At 40.7% G+C, this 20,829-nt stretch overlaps 1 protein-coding gene across 1 annotated transcript; it reads right to left on the bottom strand.

Annotated features, from left to right (window-relative positions):
• Window positions 1-431: 431 nt before the first annotated feature.
• Window positions 432-20,598, bottom strand: AREL1 (apoptosis resistant E3 ubiquitin protein ligase 1; the record flags this gene model as incomplete). The annotated part of the gene is made up of 18 exons (XM_084240311.1): window positions 432-534; window positions 641-816; window positions 1,227-1,316; window positions 3,792-3,850; window positions 3,945-4,074; window positions 6,438-6,563; window positions 6,726-6,905; window positions 7,925-8,034; window positions 8,944-9,019; window positions 10,014-10,135; window positions 10,266-10,407; window positions 12,272-12,349; window positions 14,188-14,435; window positions 14,635-14,815; window positions 15,061-15,230; window positions 18,451-18,688; window positions 19,576-19,802; window positions 20,592-20,598. The coding sequence occupies 18 exons, from the start codon at window positions 20,596-20,598 to the stop codon at window positions 432-434; spliced, it is 2,463 nt and encodes an 820-aa protein (XP_084096437.1).
• Window positions 20,599-20,829: the final 231 nt, after the last annotated feature.

Here is a 20,829-nt window from a genome sequence, read left to right as displayed (position 1 = left end):
AGGTCAAGTAGCAAGGGCCATAGAAGGGACCTCTGAGAGCATCAGCAGAGGTGGCTGAGGAAGGCGAGAGAATCCAGCCTTCCAGGAGAGCTGAATCCTTTATGTAATCTCCCTCAGCCACTCTGGCCACTTCTACTACTGAGATCTTCTGAGAACCAAGTGAAATTACAGCGGCACAGGCCTCTCTCTTCTCATGACTGAATGCATAGCTCCGATTACATACCATCCTAAAATGGCCAGTGAGGAAGATGGACAGGAAGGGGACAAGGGAAGGACAAGGCTTGTAGGTGACCAAATACTCCAGACACAGGGGAGCATGCAGCGCCTTCTGGCTGATGGTTATGTGTGTGTTAGGGTCAGTGGTTATGGCGTCTGTAATGTGCACCCCGATGCTCTGGAGAGTACGGGACCCAAGTGGATGGCAGGAGTGGTCAGAGCATGCCAAAGCCCTCGCAACCCTCGCTGATGGCCAGCTGCAGCATTCTATGCACTTCTTCATACGAGTCATACGTGGGGAGGCACAGCTGGTTAAAACTGGAAGAGCAAAGGCAGAAGTGATTAACTCGCACTCCCAGAAACATAGGTAATGACTGCAAAGAGAATCCCCCAGGAAAGTGTGCAGGGGCAGTCAGATACCTACCACGTATGTGCAGTTGGTAGCGTGCTGTGGGTGGGAGCAGCAATAATCTGGAATGAGGGGCAAAGGGCAGCAAAGCCTCCAGGGGGTAGCTGAGAGGAGCCTGTTGTGAATTGAAGTAGCCGAGCCAACTCCTCCTGGGTCAAACTGGAAACCACAGTCCAAAACCACCTCATGACCTGGCAAGGAGAGCACAATGCCAGTGTTACATCCAGCAGGCAATCCAAGATTTGACCCAGGGTGGGGCAAGGAACAGAATACCCTGAAGAGGGGGGTGTGCCCCAGTTACTGTTCTCTATGCAGACATTGGAAGGAACTTTTAGAATTGATAATCTCTCAACGCTGTCACACAGTGAACAAGAGTCACTGATTGCTTGGCTCTATTTCTTTGCCTTTCCTATGCTTCCAGGGCTCCCTCCTGTCGAGACAGCCACCCACATTTGATCATTTTTTCATATTTATCATTTCCTACACTTACCATTTTTTCCTAGTCAATATGTCTGCTTCTTTGACTCCTTGACTTTTTCTTCTGAAACGTCTACCTCACCACACAGCATAAACCCAACTAACAAGAGTTTGGACTACTTACCTTTTCTCTGAAATGCCATGAGCCGCCAACAACCACTGCATGGGCTTTGAAGTCAGACACACTGATGTCCCCAGTCCCACACATCAGCAGCTGGAGAAGAGAGTTAGGTGTTAGTAGGACAGTAGAGGGACAAAGACCCAACATTAGGTCAAAATGACCTATTAGTATATAAAGTGTGGAATAAAGAAAACACCAAGAAAAAGGCTTAAGGTGGGGACATAATGCCAGAATAAAGCTTTTGGAAAATCAATTAAAATAGACCAATGGTTGCTAACTGGTGGGGTAAAATTCACACAGCTTTCAAAAAACACATAGATACGCCTATGGTCTTACCGCAGAAGCTACTGAATCATAACTCTAGGAATGGACTATGAACTTATGTATTTTGAAAAAGTTTCCCAAGCATTTCTGATGTACAACCCTAATGAAGAACTGCTGTTGTGGGTTATTTTGAATTGAAACAAAGGACAAAAAGACATTAGTTTATGACAGTCTGCTCTGAACACAGCCTGGGGGTACCAGGAGAAAAGGCAGGCCTTTCATTTTGATTAAGACCCCACAGCATTTATGAATTTGTCAGATGGTTCTCCTTTCCCCTCCCCCCACCCCCAGGATCCAGCCCTTCTGTGGATTAAACTTTTACTACCTTTCCTTCAGCCCTGTCTCTACTTGATCAAATAAATTTAAAAGTACACCAAGAGAAAAAAAGAGAGAACATTAATGACATCATAGCACCAAACATGTTGTTAATGTCCTAATTTGGTTCAGGATCCAGTATGTTACTTAGCAGACAATGAGAACTCATCCAATAGCTATAAAGAACAACATATTCTAATCAAGAGACAAAAAAAGCCCAAAACAAGCCTGAGGAGCTTAGCTCCTTGGAAGGAACATGCTAAGCTAACAAGTAAGGGAGAGCAGGATGTGGACAAACTGTACGATCTTGTGTCCTCCTACTGACTTTGACACATTGTTATGAATGCTTTGCTTCATGACATAACAAGACACCACTAACTATTCCTCAGTCCAAAAAATATTAGCATTAATTAATTAATTAATTAATTAAAAAAAAAGCTATAAAAAAAATATTAGCATTAGGTAATTGAGCTACCAGGAACTTAGGCTGAGAAGTGGAGAGTTCACTTTGCTTGGATTTCGTACTTGAGGGTACAAAAAGTGATGAAAATTGCATAAGACTTTGATTCTTGTTCTAGAAGTCATTAAAACTGCTTTTTTATTCCCCATTTTTAAAGAAGACCTTTCACACTACATGAGACAGTTTGCAAAAACATCTCCTCATAAAGACTACAGAAAGTTAAAACTATTCATTTGCACTCCATGTGTCAAGGGTGAGCAGCAGGTAAAAACAGATTCTATTTTTATTCACACCTGTTATGAAATTCAATTTTGTTAATTATAGAATGGAACTTACCATCTAATAGCCATTTTTGACTGTTACAGGATCTGAAATAAAGTTATTTATACTATGTGGCCCCAAACTTGGAAATATGTCACCTCTCTTGGTCTGTATCCTTCATTAGAACAAGGCTGATAAGGACCAGGGCTTTATCTTATTCACTGCCATCTCGCCAATGCCTTAAACATACATGGCATTCAATAAATAAATAAATTCCAAACTGGTCCAACCACTATGGAGAGCTGTGTGGAGATTTCTGGACCTACTAAACATAGAGCTTCCATATGATCCAGAAATTCCACTCCTAGGTATTTACCCAAAGGACACAGAAACATCAATTCCAAAGAGTACCTGCACCCCTATGTTTATAGCAGCACTCTTTACAATAGCTAAGCTTTGGAAACAACCCAAATGCCCAAAAATAGATGACTGGATCAAGAAGATGTGGTACATATATACCATGGAATATTACTCAGCGTTCAAAAAAGATAAACACATGCAATTTGCAGCAACATGGATGGCGCTGGAAGGGATCATGCTCAGCGAAATAAGCCAGAAAGAAAAAGAAAAATACCGGATGGTCTCACTCATAGCAGGAATCTAGAAAACTTAAATAAGGGACCAGGAAAATGAATAACTATAAGAAAGTGAAAATCAAAATCAACAAAAAACTATGAACCAGAGACACTTTTTGGGGGGTGGGGGGCGGGAGGGGAGGGATGGGGGTCAGAATGGGGGGGTTGCAATTGTATGGGGGAATATAAAAATAAAATTTATTATTTTAAAAATAAATAAATAAATAAATAAATAAATTCTAACAGTCCTTTAAATCACCTATACTTGCCACAGGATTTGCAAAGGCTGCACAGGATACCAACATTCTGTGTCAATATACTTGAAGAATAAATAAATACTGATCACTCTTCAAAAATAGTCATTTAAAAAAAAAACAGTCATTTGTTGGTTTCTAATGTTCTTATTCTAACTTTTTAAAATCTGAAGAACGGATTAATGTATGGATGAGTGAAAACAGTTCTTGCATAAAGGGCTGTCCCAGAGCATCTCCTAACAGAAAATTCAGTAAGCTGGTTCCTGTAGGCATACTAAGCACCCAATCAAGATATGAGTTGGCAACTTTAAGCACTCACCTCAAGTTCATTTTCATCAAAGATAGCCAAAAGGTTCTCAGGGACCAACTCATTCAGGCCTGAAACAAAGTAGCAAAGTCAAAGCCATATCCAGAAGTAGATATAGGTATCTTCATATCTTCATCTCAAAGCCAAGAGTAGACTGTACCTCACCTTTTAGAAAATGTTCCACCTCCTCTTTCACTTGACTGGCCAGCCGATACTGAGCCAGTAAATTTAAATAGAAGATTTTATTTGCATTGGTGACTGGGGTTTGAGCTCCGCCTGTCATGAGTTCTACAACCTGAAATAGGAGGCAAGGCAGATAAGGAGAAGCTGTGGATTGAAGTTTATAAGATGACATCTGCTTATTGTATATCCAAAATATTCCATTATTGAATTCCATCACAGTCACAAGTTTCTGCTGTGGTTTTATTTACTTGGTTTTACTTAGTTATTAAGCTTCTCAGCTCAATACTATTGTTCCACTATCATTTGTTAAGTAGATAGCTGAGTGGGTCTTCTCTAACCTGGACAAATAGGAAGATTTGAGTACGGTTCCAGTTAGCAACACTTTAATGCCTCTATGATCCAAAATTAAACCCCCACTAACCTTATCTCAAACCTGAGCCAACTGAAAATAAAACCCAGATAAGTAGTAAAGAAGTCTTTTTAGGTCTCAGAAATTCTAAGGTGGAATTACATTCGTCTATTTCCAATTTGAGACAATGGGAAAAGCCATGACTCTAAACTTGGAAATCCTAGATTTTAATCACCACCCTGAAGCTAACTTGCTACAGGATTCAGTCATTGACCTTTTTTGGGCCCCAGATTTTCCTATCTGCAAAGAAAAAGCTGAAAAACCCTCACGATTCTCAGATGGAACTGGCACCCTACACCCAACAAACAACACAAAGGGATCTCTGAGGATGTCCTGAAGCAGCTTAAACCCACCCCGTGTACAGTGTCAAGGTTATCTTCATAAATGAAAGAAGGCCTCCACTTAGTTACAGGATCAGATTTTAAGGTACTGACAGCAGTACAGTAGGGAGGGAAATTTACTCAGAGCATGGATTCTCAATAGCTCTAAACATGTGAAACTTTTTTCTGCTATTATGCACATTCTGGTTATTTTTTTTTATTTGAGTAAAGATTTCTATCCAGTAGCCTAAGAAGTAAGTTACTGAGATTTAGTATTCCTATTAATTCCAATTAAAACCAGCACTCCTCTGGGCTTGTGGACCATAATTCAGTTTTCTATTGACTCTAGCCACCTTGCCACACCAGCTCAGGAAGACAGGCTCTGCCCACATGTGTCAAAATCTGAATCTAATGAATAAGTGATTATCAGTATGGTTATATCGGGGGTCACAGTTTTTAAGTCATTGATATTTTGCTTTCAATTATGTATTACCACAACTTTAGCTTCATCATTATCACTTGATACTGTTTAAGCAGAACCAGAAATACTTTTGACCAATAAGTTTTCAATAAAAGGTTCTGAGATATATAGGCACAGTGCTAAATAGGGGTCACCACCCCTAATGTGGACATAGGGACTGCCACCCCTTCCAAAACTGCTTATGAAGTGATAATTAAGCAATAAGTTCTAAAAAGTAGAATAGGTGGGACAGATGGGCACATGCCCCTTTTGGTCAAATGGACCATTCAATCAAATGAACCAAGATAGGGTTGAATACTGTGTGTCCTGTGAGGTGAGACAGCCCCATAGACATGAACACGGACATGGTAAAATAGAACTCCAGATTATAAGCAATGGAAGACAGAAGAGGCACCTTCAGAAACTGTCCAGAAGCTGGATGCAGAACTAAGGGATTGATGGGGCCCCAAATGAAGCTTGGAGACACATGGGGGGCTTTGCAAACAATGTTTCCTTTGTTGGTGCACTATTAAAAGGATTCAAATGGGGATTTGCGGATTTGTGGGACCTGTGAGAGCGAAATATTACCTGGAGCCAATAAAGATAAAGCACATCGCTGAAGATAAAACGTGGAAGTAACTTAGTGGCTTCTTAATTCATAAAAATAAGATTTCTTAACTATAACCTACTTCTGTGTGTTTGTCCCTCCAAGAACACTATCAACAGTAAAATTTAATAAGGAAAACATGTTTAAAAAAAAAAATGGACCAGGGTCTCCCTGGTGGCTCAAGGGGTTAGCTTGAATACAACACTATGACGTTATCCACAGCCTCTGCAGCATAAGTTCAATCCCTGGCCAGGGAGCTACCCACATGACAGCAGACCTCTCCTGTCTCGCTGCTCCCTTCAGCATTGTATTGCAGTCAGTCTGCCTGTTCTGCTCCCCACTCTGTCGCTGGTGAATCCTCTCACCCCACACACCTCTGACCAGCTCTTGTATGCATAAATAAATCTTAAAAAAAAAAATGGACCAAGACCACAAAATGTGTGATGCAATGCCCTAAAGCTACAGTGATTAATATACCTGCCATTAGTCTCACAGGGTTATTTACATTAAGTTAAAGAAAAAAAGAGAAAATCGGCTACTTGATCACACCAGTCACATTTCGGGTTTCCAAACAATTGCACAAATAGGGAACATTTCTATCATTGAAGAAAGTTCAATCTGACAGTGCTGCTCTCGTGGCTGGGAAACTGGAACCCTAGGTGTTGGTCTTCTTTCTCACCTTATCCAATTGGCCTGATTTGTTATATTTCTCTTCTGCAAAGACCAGCTCCATCTCACTCATGTCATTGTTGAGGATGAAACAAACTTTAGATTTGTAGAATTCTGGGTCATCTGTTTCAAAGTACTGAGGAGACAGGAAGACACAGAACAGATCATGACTCTTCCCAGAAATAAAAACTGTAACCACTCACAACTCCCTCAGCTTAAGAATAATAAGCTCAGAATGGAGAAATTCTGGAGTTAATGGCAAGGGGTGTTAGTAGAAAGTGCACACCTAAAATGTTACCTTGTAATGCATACGTAATCCTATGATTTGGGCCAAGAAAGAACGGGTGAACCGAGCTCGGACCAACTGTTTGTAGGCCCCTCCTAGAGAGGACTCATAGAGACACTTGCCCACCAGTCTCCCGGCAAACTCATATATCTTTAAGCGAAGATGAGCGGGGCGATTAGGGTTGGGATGCACCTGCCAAAGAAAGAGATTAAAAAGCTCTGGGTTATTTTTCTTCAAGTCCAGTTCTGGAAAGGCCCTCCTTCCCCAACTCCACCCCATGGGAGCAAGAATTTCAGTACAAGGATCAAAGAGCCCATCTAAACGGCATTACTCTTTTGGTGGCCGTCGCTGAGTCAATCAGTGACTTGAGGAAAGAATCTTAGATTAAATTTGCACTTCCTGGCTGAGAATGGAAGGCATCAGTGGGTGATGTGATGCCTTTTCCCTAAATATAAAGATTTTTTAAAGATTTATTTATTTATGCATACAAGAACTGGGGTATAGGTCAGAAGTACGGGAGGTGAGAGGATTCACCAGAGACAGAGTGGGGAACAGAACAGGCAAACTGACTGAAATACATTGCTGAGGGGAGCAGCAGGCGAGACAGGAGAGGTCTGCTGTGCCATGTGGGACCGAACTTGTGCTGCAGAGGCTGCGGATCGCCTCCTAGTGCGGTGCTTAACCCCTTGAGCCACCAGGAGGCCCCTAAATCTAAACTTCTTTTGCCAAAGTCTACTTCTCTACTCCCCATACCGCTACTCATAGATCCAGTACAGAATTCAATTGCTTCAAGAACGTTCTGAGAAAGTTATTATAATAACTAGTAGGAAAGTCATTGCATTATAATAATATATATATATATATTTTTTTTTTGTGGGACCCTCACCAGCGGCCAGGGAATGAACCGGTGCTGCAGAGGCTGCGGGCAGCCTTGCAGCCCAGCGCTCAACTGCTGCGCCACCAGGGGAGGCCCATAATAATTTTTATTGAACATTTATCTGTTTGCATTTTTTCTTACTTTATAAATGAAATAATGAAGAAAAGCAAAGGGGAAGGAGGCAATCTCACTAGTTCATATTGCAAGGATCACAATTAAAAACAAGGCACAGGTTGTTAGATTTCTACAACAGTTACATAACCTCGAACCCTTGTCAGTCTATCCATTATCACAGAATCCACATTTCACCCTCCCATGGGGAAGTCATACTTACTAACGCTTGGTTGTTGTCACTGAATCGTGTGAAGAGCTGATTGGTAGTATCAAACAGTGCTTTGCAGATGAGCTCAAACCATTCCCGGCGAGGTCCTCCCCAGTCCAGAGCTGAAAAGTTTAATAAAACTTTACTCATCACCTCTTATCACACTTGTTCATTTATCCTTTGTTTTACACTCTCCACATTCCCTCCTCTCCACTACCTTAGTGTTTCCCCATTCCAGTGCACCTAAACTATCAACATTTTTTGAAATCCCACCCCTGTCTGTAGGATTAAAGAATTAAAGGTGTGATCACTAAGCTGTTGTCTTCTAGTGTGGAAATACAGACCAGAGACCCCAGGAAATGGACATTTCTCTTCATTCTACAAAGGCTACTTTGTCTATCATTCAAACTCTTTTTAAAAAAAAGATTTATTTATTTATTTATTTATTTATTTATTTATTTATTTATTTATTTATTTATTTGTGCATGCATGCATGCATGCATACAAGAGCTGGCATGCAGGCCAGAGATGTGGGGGGTGAGAGAATTCACCAGAGACAGAGCGGGGAGCAGAATAGGCAGATCTACTGAAATACACTGCTGAGGGGAGCAGCGGGTGAGACAGGAGAGATCTGTTGCGCCTTGTGGGTCAGCTCCCTGGCCAGGAATTGAACTCATGCTGCAGTGGCTGGCCATAGCTTGATAATGCTGAGACTTTAACCCTGTGCCACCAGGGAGGCCCCCTATGATTCAAACTCTTAAGCATTCCCTCTCCAAGGTTCTGTTGAGACTTGTTTGCGCTACAGTCTTCACCAAGTCATCTGGCCATGAAACATCACCCATTTTTGGTCTTGACTCATGACTTCTTATTTCCTTGGAAAAAGGGGTTTTTGTTGTTGTTGTTGTTGTTTTTGATGGGGGAGAGGAAAAGTATAAGGGGGTTATTTTTTATTTTTGGTGGAGAGGGTTAGGAGGTGTGTAGAAACAAGGAGGAGAGCGAAAAAAAGATTAATGTGAAATTTCAAAACTGACCTTCTTCATCTTGGAAAACCACCTCAAAGTTCTTGCTCCAATCTGAGATGGAGAAATTACGGGTGGCTTTCAGAGACTGTGAAGCAGTGAAAGAAAGGAAACCATCAGAACATTGGTTGGCATCTCTTTGTTGTTAAAAACAAAAACGCAAGAACATTATCATTGTCAATTTAACTAACCAGGAGGAAATCCATTTTCTGTAATATGCTAGTGCCTGGAGGAGAAATATTACCTACAAATAAACTTTAACAATACCATCTTATATTTCAAATGCACATATGTCCAGAAGAAATTTAAGGTTTTAGAAAAGAATTGAATTCATCTCTATACCATTGTTGTTGCTGGAAAGATGAAGTCAATTTTTTTTTAATGTTCATTTTACTACTGAGGAAAGCCTTACATAAAAGATATAAAAATGACTCAAATTAGTAAGTTGTCAGTATAACAGCAAAGCAATCCTGGTTTCAAGTCAAGTATAGTCTATCCACTAAACAGCTCCATCCACCAGGATAGGTTCAGACAGGGAGTCATGCCACCCGGAGAATGTAGCTAAGAAAAGGGGTTTCCAGGCACACCTAACAGAGCCAAACATCACAAACACTTCTGGACAGAGACCAAGCTTTCTCATTCCTGGGGAATGTAAGAACTACGCCAGTGTCTACGCAGTGGAGACAGACACACATCAAGTGTTCCTTTCCAACAGACCAGAGTGACAACAAAAATCATTTCCTTTTCACACAAGAGTTCTTCTATTCTAGAGATTCAATAACAAGAACCCTCCTCTGTAACATCTACTTTCATCTGCCCTACATAGAGGAGTTGTTAGATTGCTCACAAGTTAGTTCAGTACAGATTGTAAAGCCAAACGTATAACCTAGTCTCTCCTCTCAATGACACAGACCCAAACTTAGTGTAATGAAACACACAGAAGAATAGTCTAACAGAATTTTAAAAGATGAGAGAAATTTGAATTTCATAAGAAAGATAGCCTACAGAATGTAAACAAATACTAAAGAGGTTTTTAGTTGAAAAACATTGGGAACTCTTGACAGAGATGAGACTTTACTCACTGACTCCAACAAGGCGTGCCTGCTGACCTTCAGGGTGACTTTGGAATGTGGTCTTTTCATATGTACCTGTCGAAGCTCTCGTTGGAAAAAGTTCACCTTGTCCTGAAAGGTCTCAGAGCCTCCTGAGGAGAAGCAAGAACCACTGTGAGTGCAGCCTCATAAGAAGACATCTGTGCAGGCCACCTCTACCCTCAGACACCCAAGGCAGCTGGGGTCACTGTCTGACCTCTCAGGACCTGTGAACAACCTTACCTATGTTCTTATGAAGGGAGCGGATGAAAGTGGCTGCAAGAATGTTCCTCTCCTTACAGCTGAGCTCCACAGGAGGCTGAATGCCATCATCTACCACCAGCGTGAGGAGCTTATGGACAGGGTCAGGGCCAAGGTATGAAAACTGACAAAGTTAAAAAAAAAAGGAGTTAAGTCTATAAAACCCTCAAATGCAGGGCCTCCCTGGTGTGGCAAGGGGTTAAGATGCAACCTATGAAGCTATCTGCAGCCACTGAAGCACAAGTTCCATCCCCAGCCCAGCCAGGGAGCTCCCTACATGGTGTAGCAGACCTCTCCTGGCTCGCCCGCTGCTCCCCTCAGCAGTGTATTTCAGTCAATCCACCTACTCTGCTCCCCACTCTGTCTCTAGTGAGTCCTCTCACCACCCCCCATAAGAACTGTGGGTTCTTGTATACATAAATAATCTTTAAAAAAAAAACAAAACCCTCAAATGCAGCAAAAACTATCCACACCCCTACCCATTTTTTAAAGCAAATTTAACTTTTATTACTACATGAAAGAAATTATAAAAATTTTATTATTGGGCCTCCCCTGGTGGCGCAGTGGTTGAGCGCTGGGCTGCAAAGCTGCCCGCAGACTCTACAGCGTCGGTTCAATCCCCGGCCACCGGCAGGGATCCCACATGGCGCGCAGACCTCTCCTCGTCAGTCTGCCTATTCTGTTCCCTGCTCTGGCTCTGGTGAATTCTCTCACACTCCCGTGCTTCTGACTGTACCCAGTGCTTGTATAAATAAATAAATAAATAAATAAATCTTTTGAAAAAATTATTATTTTTAAAGATTTGTCTATAAATCTTTTTAAAAAATTATTATTTTTAAAGATTTATCTATTTATACATTTATACTGGGGTACAGGCCAGAGGTGTGGGGTGGGGGTGAAAGGATTCACCAGAGACAGAGTGGGGAACAGAGCAGGCAGGCTGACTGAAATACACTGCTGAGGGAACAGCAGGTGAGTCAGGAGAGGTCTGCTGCGCCATGTGGGTCACCTCCCTGGCTGGGGATTGAACTTGTACTGCATTGGCTGCAGACAGCCTCACAAGTTGCTTCTTAACCCCTTGCGCCAACAGGGAGGCCCTTAACTATATATTACGCATATTATCAATTTGATATAAAAGCTTGCTTTTCTTGCATGGAAAAACTGAAAGTACCTACATTAATCATATTAATATCTACATTAATCATTTTTGCCTGCCAGAAAACAGTAATTATGTGAATGTAATGAGGTTAATTTGCAGTTGGTTAATTATTCAGTAGGTCAAATCAACAAATACTACTTTGTAGCCAGCCTGCGTTGTGTGCATGTGTGTCTCCCCTTCTGCACCAACTAACAAAACAAGCTAAGCCAGTTTTTTCCAAGAAAGTACCTACCAGGAGTAAGTACATCCCCTTGTTTTTTTATCTCAGTGCTCTACAACACAAATTTTACTTTAAATCATGAATAGCAGAACCTGCCTTCAGTAAGGATCACAGGCAACACTATAGATCTTCCAACATAAAACATTAAGGGTAAAGATAATGGGGATATACAAAGCAGCAAATGGCTACCTTGAAGAGGTTGGACAGAGTGGCTGAAGGAAAGTGATTTGCCTTTAAATTTCAAAAACTCAGAAAAGTTGGGAAAATGTTCTAAATATATATGAATGCTGATTCTAAAAATAGCTTTAGCACACTGAGAATTCAAGCCAGAGATACTAACACAGACTCCACTAACTTAGTCTTTGGGCAAAAGATGACTATTCTGGGTTGCTGCTGAATCCTTTTTCTGCAGGCACATGTCCTTCTAGAACTTCTATATTCTTCATGCTATTTTGTGAATAACAACTCTTACTTTATTGGGCGATGAATACCATAAGCACAATGAGAACTTCCCCAAACACCAAAAGCCCTTCTAGGGAAAAAAAAAAGAAGCTAAGGCATACCAGAGTTGAAGCCTAGTCAGCTTGACCAGATGTAAGTTCAACTTACTTTTGTTCCTGGGCACACTCGGAAGGTGTAAAGGCGCCAGGGAATGATTTTCAGGTAGAACTCCTTTACTGAGAATTGCTAGAGGACCAACATAAAGAAAATGAATGATAAATAAAAAGGCTCTACTTGGATATTGTACTTCCAATATCAGAGTCCCTATCTACATGTCCTGTGGTAATCTTTTCCCTCTAAGGACAAAGAGAACAATTTGGACTGTACTGAAATCAAATAAATAACACTAACTCTATCCTGAAATAAGCAAATCAAAAATATTATTCTGAAAATATAACTTCACACTGCTTATAATCTTAAAATTCAAGTCTTATTGCCATTTCTAAACAGTATGAGTAGAGAACATTTCTCCTAGAAACAACCAAACTCTTCTGGTCAGTCAGGAGTTGTTCAGAGAGACTTCCTCAAAGTCAGAGACAAGAAACAACAGTGGTCATACCCACTGCTTTATCTTTAAGTTGAAAGGTATAAGGATTTGCCATGGAAGAGGAGATAGGGGAGTGGAAGCATGGGGACGGGTAGTTATGGTAGTCTCATACCATGAAAGCCATAAAAATCCTTTTGGTCCTGGGTGGGGGTAGGAGAGTGGGGTTGGCATCGGAGGGCCAAAAAAAGAAAAAGATCCCTTAGATAAGAATAAAAAAGGATCCCTTTATACCATCTACCAAAAAAAGGGAATGATAATAGTCTTTTAATCTAAAAATGTTATCTAAACATGTAGTAGGTCAGAGTTTTTCTTGATTTTTAAAATACTCTTCATTAAAGAAAATTACACATACACAGGCTAAAGAAGAAAAAAACATATAATGAACCCATCACTACCTTCAACAATTATCAATTCACAGCTAATTTTGTTTCATCTATAACCCATCAATTATTCCATTACTAATTCCCCAGGCCAAATGAGGGCTAGATTTTCAACTGATGAATAGTAAATAGCAAAGTGTTCTGAAGTAGAACAGAATCAGAACTAGAGTTTTGGTTATGTGATTAAAGGAACATAATGGGATGTCTCAAGAATCTCATTTTTCTGAAGTCTGAATGAATAAGCAAAATACAAACATTAAAAAGAAAATCCCTAACACAAAGTGCCTCTTAGCTCAGGGGCCTTGGGAAATTCACCTCCTTGTCTCTGCCAGAATTTCTCTATTCCAGTTCTGTAGCCTGATAGTGACATCTATTTATTGTAGTTTCACAAATCACAGAATGAAAGATCAAATTGTTTTGAAATAGCACAAAGGGCCAAACAGAATTTTTACACAAGTGAAAAAAAATTTAATAATTAAAGTAGTTCTCTTTAAAACTCATGCCCTGAAAACGCTCCACAAAAGCCATCAAAGGGCAGAATGGCGCAGGTGCAATAAAGCGCTTGGGCATACAGAATTCCAGACAGAGGCTGAATCGAATCCAAAATACACTTGAAGCAGCAGAAGTGGCATGATCTGCTTAAGTTAGGCAGCCTCCCTTAGTATCCTAGGAACACTATAAAAGTCAGTAACTTTGCCTTGATTCTGAGACTGTTACTTATAGTTTTTGTTAGCAAACCTTCCAAGACCCCCAGTGCCTGCCTGAAACCATGCATGTGTGTATATGTGTGTACATGTACACACACACACACACACAGTTTTCCCCTAAACATACATACCTATAATAAAATTTAATTTATAAATTAGGCAGAGAAAAATTAACAATGCTAAAAGAACAGTTGCAACAATATATATAATAAAAGTTGTGTGAATGTGGTCTCTCTCTCATTGTGCATATTTTTGAATGAACTGGAATTGCTACACTGACTGGGATAACTAAAATCAAGGAAAGTAAAACCGTAGCTCAGGAGGAACAGCTATGCCAACTATATGCAAGCCCAGGCAAGGGAATTCTGAGGCAAGAATGGGAGTTCCTACCTTTGGTGACACATAACAGTACACCTTCTTTGGTTTCTTCACCTTCTCGGGGGTATGACACTCTGAGGGTGAATCTTCATCTTCCTCCTCAACAGCAGTGGAAGGCCGGCGCTGGGAAGAGCTCATGTGCATGGGCGGGAGGTGCCACGGTGTGCTGGTACAGTTGGTAGCATTATAAAGATAAGCCTCAAAGTAAATACTCACTCCTGAGGTGGACACATTGCGTTCGACAATATTCTTCTCATTCTCTGAAGTATAATAAGGAGTAAGGTTTAAGGTAGGAGTCAGAAAGAAAAAGCTACCTATCACTAGAACTTGAGTCCATGGGACTCTAAGTCAAGTTTGGTTCAAATATCAAATTCTTGTAAAGTCGATCAGAAGAGAACAGACATGCAAAGAACAAGTGGCTGGGAACAGGCCTAAATCGTAGCTTTTCTTTCAACTCACCACTCAGAACAATAATGTCAAATTCGCCATTATTGATTGGCTGACTTTGGTATGAAATGCAGGCATGGAAGCAGCCACGAGAATGCAGGGTGAGCCGCAAGAACACCTGGCAAGTCTGTCTGTTGGATGTCACTGACTTCTCAAAGGAGACTCCAGTGCTCTCTTCTTCTTGAGGACCAAGCTATAGGAGGAAAACAAGGCATCACCAGACATACATAATGTTCCCTATCTGCAAAGCAACTTACTCCTTCCAAAGAACTTTCCTTTCTATGAGCTTATCTCACAAGTCTCAGTCACTGAAGAGAGGTATGGTCAGATGAAGGAAGGACAGCACAGAAGCCAGGAAGAAGGAGACGAGGGAAGGAATTTGCAAGGGGAAGAATGACAGAGAGAGGAGTATACAGAGAAAAAAGGGAGGCTGCTTACCTCATGAATGGACAAACTGTAATTGAGTTCATCTCTCAAGGATGCGGAATTGTTGGTGGGGTTGTCATACTCATCTCGAGGTACTATTTGAAGGGTGTGTGGCTGCCCACAGGTTAACACAAGAGTAGAAAAATGGCATACTATTTTAGTCTTGGAAGGAACCACCATTCCTGGAACAAAGACAATGAAGTCTAATGTTTAAAGATTACAAAGCATCAGTGAGTCCTAGAGAGCAGGGCCCCTGCCCAATTCCTAGGGATAAACAATACCATTAAGAGGCAGAGAAAAAAAAGAAAACAGTTCAATTCAACTGAACTTGGGGGATCATTCTTACAAATTCCTAACAAGCACTAAACAATTCCTACAAGCACTAAACAAAATGAGAAAATAACTTGGAGAAAACAGAACTGAGAGTTATAGCTATAGTATTTAGAGTCCCACTTCAAATCTGCAAGAAGGCAGGTCTTTAAAATAAATACTAAACAACTGCAAAAACAAAACAAAACAAAACAATCTGAAATACAGTCAGACGCCAATTTAATAACACATGTACACACTTACATGTTGAAAACTACAATGAAAAATTCAAAGAGTCGAAATAAATTCAGAGGTGTTTATGAACTGGAAGAGTCAAGAGAGTAAAGATGTCATTCACTGCAAAGAATATACAGGTTTAATCCAATTCATGTCAAAAATCGCAACAAGATAATTTATAGATTTACATAATTTTATTTTCAATTTATGTGGAAAAGCAAAGGACAAGAATAGCTAAAACAATTTTGAACAAGAAGAATAAAGTGAGAACACTCAGGCTACCCAGTTCCTAGATTTATTATGTAGCTAACAGCAATCAAGGCTTTGTAGTGTTGGTGGAGCGACAGAAACATGGATCAATGGAACATCTGAGAACCCAGAAATAGAAACTGCCCCCCACCAAAATGCCCAACTGATCTTTGACAAAGTTGCAAAGCAATGTAATAGGGGAAAGATAGCCTCTTCAATAAATAAATGATGCTGGAAAGACTAGGCATCTATTAAAAAAAAACAAACTTTGATCCAAGTCTCACATGTAAATATTAACTAAAAATGGATCACTAACTTAAATATAAAATTTTAAAAAAGCAAGAAACATTCAGAAAAAATAAATATGAGGAAATCTTCAAGATACAGAACCAGAAAAGAGTTCTCAGATGCCAAAAGCATGATCCATAAAAGGAAAAATAAGGTGATTTCACCAAAAATAAAAACTTTTGTTCTATAAAGACACTCTTAACAGGATGAAAAGAAAAGCTAAAACTTGAGAGAAAGTATCTGCAAACTATATATCTAACAAAGGACAGGTATGCAGAATGTATAAAGAACTCTCAAAGCAACAGTAAACAGCCAAAAAGCCTAATTAGAAAAGACATTTCACCAAAGAGGATGTACAGATGGCAAATGAGTACATGAAAATATGTTCAACATGGTTAATCACTTGGGAAATGTAAATTAAAACCACCACACACATATCAAAATGGCTAGAACAAAAAATAGTGACAATATCAAATGTTGGCAAGGGTATGAAAAAACTGCTAATGGGAATCTAAAATGCTACATGCACTCTAGGAGAGCTTGACAGTTTCTTAAACCCAGCAATTGCATTCCTGGGCAATAAACCCAAAGGAATGAAGACTTATGTTCATACAAAAATGTGCACATGAATGTTCACAGATTTATTCATAATAGTCAAAAAGTGGAAACAACCCAGCTGTCTTCCAAGTGGTGCATGATTAAACTATGGTACATTCACATTCAGTAATAAAAAAGTATATTCAACAACCTCAATAACTCTCCAGAGACTTATGCTGAGTGGGAAAATAAGGTATGTAACCAAGTGGTGACATACTGTATAATTCCGTTTACATAACATTCTTAAAATGACAAAACTATAAAAAAGGAGACTAGATTCATCATCAAAAGACAAAGAGAAGGATCCTCGGGGGGAGGGGATTGTTTTGTATACTGACTGTTTCAACCGGGCTGTGTGATACTGTACTATAGTTTTGTAAGAAGTTACCATTGGCAGATAGTGGGCCAAGGGTACACCAGATTTCTCTGTATTATCTCTTATAACTACATGAGAATTGACAATTATTTTAAAACAAAGACTTTAACTTTAGTTTAAGAAGGAAAGGACTGGTCTATACTACAAGGACATGAATTGTTCTCCATTGGTGGCAAGGAGGTGGGTGATGATTATGTGGAAAGGAATCTGTGAATGAGGCACTCGATGAAGCAAAGGAGGAGCTACATGGAGAGGCAAATGGCTTGTGAGCCACCTCAGCCAGTGTTGTCTTCTATTATAAGAGAAAGAAAAGAGAGGACCAGTCAAGCAAAAAGATCTACTTAAAACTCCTCTCATTATGTTTTGGTTCCAAAAGATTCCTAAGGACCTCTCATTTCTGTGGATACCACCCTGGCCATTGTCTAATGACATCCTCAAAAGGAAGCCAAGGCAGGGCACAGAGGACAGGATGACAGGGACAACTGACAGACAGGCTGAGGAGACAGAAGTCAGAGATTATACTTTGAGGATTTAAAACCAGTGGGCATCTGTTATTTGACATAAAAGACAAAAGGGGGGCAAAAGGGTAGAGATTCTTAGATACCTAGAAGCTTGAGCAGACACTCTTCAGTGAAAAGCAAAACACACATTGGCAGAAAGGATGCCACGGTCAGGGTGCTTTTATATGAATAGATTTCAAAAATCAGGAGAATTTACCTTTCGTCTATTCTGACATCCTTATCCCTAAGAACTTACCAGCTAATGATGCAGCATTTCCACTACTAGAGAAATAAAAACATACTTCCACACCATACACTAATGTCCACAGCAGCATTATACATAGTAGCTAAATGTCCATGAAAGGATAAAAGCACAGGACAGCCACACAATGGAATATTATTTAGCAATAAAAAGAAATGAAGTATTGATCCATATTGTAGCATGGATGAACCTTAAAGGCATTATACTAATTGAAACAAGCCCATCACAGAAGGTCAAATATTTTATGATGACACTCACATAAAATATCTGGAGTAGGCAAAACCAGAGTAAGTGGCTTAGTGGTTGCCTAGGGGTAAAAGGTTTGGGGGGAAATGGGAAGTGATCCCTAATGGGTTTAGGTTTCCCTTTGGAGTGATGAAAACGTTCTAAAATTGACTGTGGTGATGGTTACATAACACCATGCATTTTAAAAATCATTAAATTGTGTATTTTAAATGGATGAGTAATATGTCAGGTGAGTTAAATCTCAAGAAAGGTATTAATTTAAAAAAAAATAAAGACAAAGACAAAGGAAGATAAGAATAGTGGGAGAGAAAGGGAGGGAGAATGAAAAAAGAACCTACCAGGCTGAAAAATCTTGTAGTAGGGACTATAGGCCACGTTTAATCCACCAAGTTTCACTGAGATTTCATAACGTCCAGCCCTGCGTACAGTGAAGGCCACCTTGACCACATTGGAACTGGGTTCCTGGAGGACTTCCTGCGTCACTGGAATTTCCACTGCTAGCTCCACATGAGAAATGTGAACTCGCAGTCCCACAGGCCGGTGCGCAGGGAAAGGCTGCCCATTCTTGTAGAATAACTGCAGTGGGGAAAGGGGTATTCAGTAGTGAGCAGGGGGGAAGTCACCTCTAGTCTAACTCAAAAGAGTGTAGAGAAAGAGGAAATAGCTGGCAAATCCCAGTACCCACCTGCTCCTACAGTCCTGCTCACAGAGAGAAACAAATTCTCTCAGAACTTCTAAGAAAACCATTAAATCTCAAGGTTTCAAAGAAAACCACTAAACCTGTTCCGAGAATAAGGATAATTTCAACTTGACATTTCTGAACCACAAATGCTGTCTCCCCTGTCTTACTGGCCCTTTTTATTATATTATACTGCTAATCAGATGTAAAGTTAAGTCATCGGTATCATTGGCACCAAGTGAACACACCCATACAGTCAGCCTAAGGGTGGTTCAGGGTAACAAGTCAAGCAGAATGCTGCAGTGGAAGTCACTCCGGAGGGTGGCAAACTTTTACTGCAAAGGACCAGAGAATATATTTTATTTGGCATTGTGGGTCATAAGCAACAACTCAACTGTGATTAACTACTCATGTGCAGTCCACACAGGATGATGAATGGGTGTGACTGTTCCATTTAAACTACATTTACCTGAATTGGCCCTCAGGTCAAAGTTCGCCAGCCCTCTCTCCCCCTGCCCCATCTACAAACCTATTCTCTTCAGTAAAAATTTTCTTTTATTTTGAAGAGGTAACATTAAGCTTTATACATCTTCAAAGCTAAGCACCTATTAGAGCAAAATTTATGATTCTTCAGATATTAACAATTGCCAAGTTCCTGGGAGGGGTTGAAAAACAAGGGAAATACTAACATTCCAGGCCAGCACCACCAACTGAATGAACTGGGCTCTGGAAAGCAAGTGACTCAGAAAACCCAATGGGTATGGAGACAGAAACATTCCCTTACATGCACTCGGAAGGCCATGCTGTGGCCCACCTCATAGGGGTCCTTCCAATCCCAGGACACTTTGCAAGACCGGGGATCCAGGTAATTTCCCCGCACGTAGTCATAAATGGTCCGGTCCCCTCGGCGCTCACGGTCCTCATTCTGGAGGAAGCTGACTACACGTGCGGCAAGCTCAAAGAGGAACTTAATTGTGAAGAAGAATGCAACCACAGACACTGTGATTCCACCTACGCAAAAGAGAACACACACACCACCAGCCAGTTACACATTACAGCTTCTCATTATGGAACATCTCTCAAAGATTAATGGAAGACAGGACAGGAGAGCAAGACTTCCTAAGACACACTGTGCTGGGTCAAAACCTCTGTGGGGTCGGGCCTCCCCTGGTGGCGCAGTGGTTGAGCGCTGGGCTGTGAAGCTGCCCGCAGCCTCTGCAGTGCCGGTTCGATCCCTGGCCTCCGGTGAGGATCCCACATAGTGCAACAGACCTCTCCTGCCATGCCCACTGCTTCCCTCAGCAGTGTATTTCGTCAGTCTATCTGTTCTGTTCCCTGCTCTGGCTCTGGTGAATTCTCTCACCCTCCCTCACTTCTGACTGTACCCAGTGCTTGTATGTATGTATGTATGAATAAATAAATAAATCTTTCAAAAAAACAAAACAAAACAAAAAACCTCTGTGGGTAAAAAGAGGATCTTCTCTACCAGGATCAGAACTACATTCCTCAGGTCAAATCCCATCCACCCCCTTTATTTTTGTAAATAAAGTTCATTGGAGCAAAGTCCCACCCATTCATTTCCATATTGTCTAGAATCGATTTTGTCTGGAACTGACAGGGTTCAGTAGTTGTGACAGAGACTGTATGGCCTGGGAAGCCAAAAATAATTTCTCTCTGGCCCCTTACAGAAAAGTTTGCTAATCCTTGTTCTATACCATGGGCCACACATAATGCCTGCCTCCACCTTCCTGCCTACACTGGGCCCTCACAGAAGTGGTGAAATGAATGCACATTCTATACCCTCCATGTGGAAGCCTTCCCCTCCCTTGTCCACTTGGCAAAAGTTGCCCCCAAACCCCACTAGAGTTAGGGGTTCCCTCTTCTAGGCCTCCTCAAAGTACTATATATTTACCTTCTACAACTTTTCTCCCCCTTTACTATATCTTCCTTCATGTCATGAATTCCTTGAAGGCAGATTTTCGCCCTATTTGACTTTGACTCGGCATGAAACAATGTCTGACATTGACTACAAATTACT

The sequence above is a fragment of the Talpa europaea genome, assembly GCF_964194135.1.
Source record: "Talpa europaea genome assembly, chromosome: 8".
NCBI classification, from domain to species: Eukaryota; Metazoa; Chordata; class Mammalia; order Eulipotyphla; family Talpidae; genus Talpa; species Talpa europaea.
Note: the sequence above shows the minus strand (reverse complement) of the source record. Positions and strands in the feature narration are given on the sequence as shown.